At 59.8% G+C, this 1,524-nt stretch overlaps 1 protein-coding gene across 1 annotated transcript in view; it reads left to right on the top strand.

Annotated features, from left to right (window-relative positions):
- TACC1 (transforming acidic coiled-coil containing protein 1) overlaps window positions 1–1,524 on the top strand; it is a 23,362-nt gene that overhangs the window by 13,072 nt on the left and 8,766 nt on the right. The window contains exon 6 of the mRNA XM_057386429.1: window positions 1,312–1,500. Coding sequence (XP_057242412.1) covers window positions 1,312–1,500 — 189 coding nt within the window. The remainder of the gene's footprint in view (window positions 1–1,311; window positions 1,501–1,524) is intronic.

The raw sequence follows: 1,524 nt of genomic DNA, 5'->3' as shown, positions 1-1,524 counted from the left end.
GGAGGGCACGGGGAGGGGACACAGCTGGCCAGGGACCTGCAGTCTCACTGTCCCTGCCATGCAGGGCACCCCTGGCACACCCCGAGGAGCCCCCAGACCCCTCTGCTGCAGGGGCCACCCCTGAAGGTGCCAGTTCAGCTGCCCTGCCCAAAGCTGCTCCAGTGGACGAGCAGGTGACAGTGAGATTAGCAACATCAGCACAAACAGCCTCTCTGAGACAGATTTAACTGTGCTGAGCCCCACAAGGACGGGAGGCAAAGTGACCCTTTGGTTTGGTGCCCAGGAGAGCCCGGGGTCACCTGGGGGTGCTCAGGTGGGCTCCTGTTTTTGGGGAGACTGTGAGAGGCTCCAAAGCASCCCGGGGCTGAACCTGTCAGAGTTGGGGACCCAAAGCTGTCCTGGGGAGGGTCCAGAACCCACCAGGGCTGCAGTGAGAGCCGGGAAGGGCTCGGGGTGCTCGATGTGAGCAGCTCAGGAGGGGAGAAGGGGAGAAGGGCAGAAGTGTTCCAGTGCTCTCTTTCCAAACCGTCAGGAGCTCGCTGCCTCCCTCCTCCAGCCCGTCTCTATTTCTGGCAGCCGTTCCCAAGGAGATGCTGTCCCTTGGCTGTGATGGGAGGAGGAGCAGCCTGGCCTGGGGAGATGTTTCTGGAATCCTGGACAGAGCAGGGGGTAGGGGCAGAATCCACTCAGGGACTGAGCTTTCCCCGTTTGGAGTTGGCTTTGGGGAGGAAGGCAGTGATTGATCCCTGCTCTGCTCCCCCCACACTCCCTCGGGCATTTGGGTATCAGCAGTGCCCAGAAAATGTCCCTGCAGCTGCCAGCAGCAATTTGAGTCCATCAGCTCCCCACAGACCAGGAGGGCTTGGGGACCCAGCCCCTCACAGACCCTCCAGGCTGGGGATGTTTTAAACAGGCGTGGGATGAGGGATGGGGGATGTGAGCACATCTCCTGGAGAAATGGGCCCTCGGAGGGTGTCCCTTTGGGTGTCCCTTTTGGGGGTCCCTTTTGGGTGTCCCTTTTGGGTGTCCCTTTTGGGATTGTGGGGCAGCTCACGGCTGTTCTGTTCCGTGCTCCCATCAAGGGAAGGGACTAAAACCTCACCAGAGCTGTGCCAGGTCAGACACAGCTCCTGGGCTCTGTGTGTGCAGAGAGGGAAATTCAGCACCTGAGCAGAGGCTGATAAAATAGGGGAGAGCACTCCAAAGAGGTGATAAAACAGGGGAGAGCACTCCAAAGAGGTGATAAAACAGGGGAGAGCATCCCAAAGAGGTGATAAAACAGGGGAGAGCATCCCAAAGAGGTGATAAAATAGGGGAGAACACCCCAAAGAGGGGCGGTGGGTCCAAAGGAACCCCCCCAATCCCAGCTGGACAATTCCCCAGGACAATCCCAGGCTGTGCTCCGTGGACAAAGACCCCGCTGTCAGCAGGAGTGACCTGGGTGGCATCGGCCTCAGCGAGCCCGACAAGGCAGCGGTGCTGACACTCATCAGGGAGGAGGTAATGGTGGGGTCCTGTCCCCTC

The sequence above is a fragment of the Malurus melanocephalus genome, unplaced genomic scaffold (assembly GCF_030028575.1).
Source record: "Malurus melanocephalus ecotype Western Australia unplaced genomic scaffold, MMel_1.1 scaffold_965, whole genome shotgun sequence".
Classification (NCBI taxonomy): Eukaryota; Metazoa; Chordata; class Aves; order Passeriformes; family Maluridae; genus Malurus; species Malurus melanocephalus.
The sequence above is the reverse complement of the archived record's forward strand: the minus strand, read 5'-3'. Positions and strand labels throughout refer to the sequence as shown.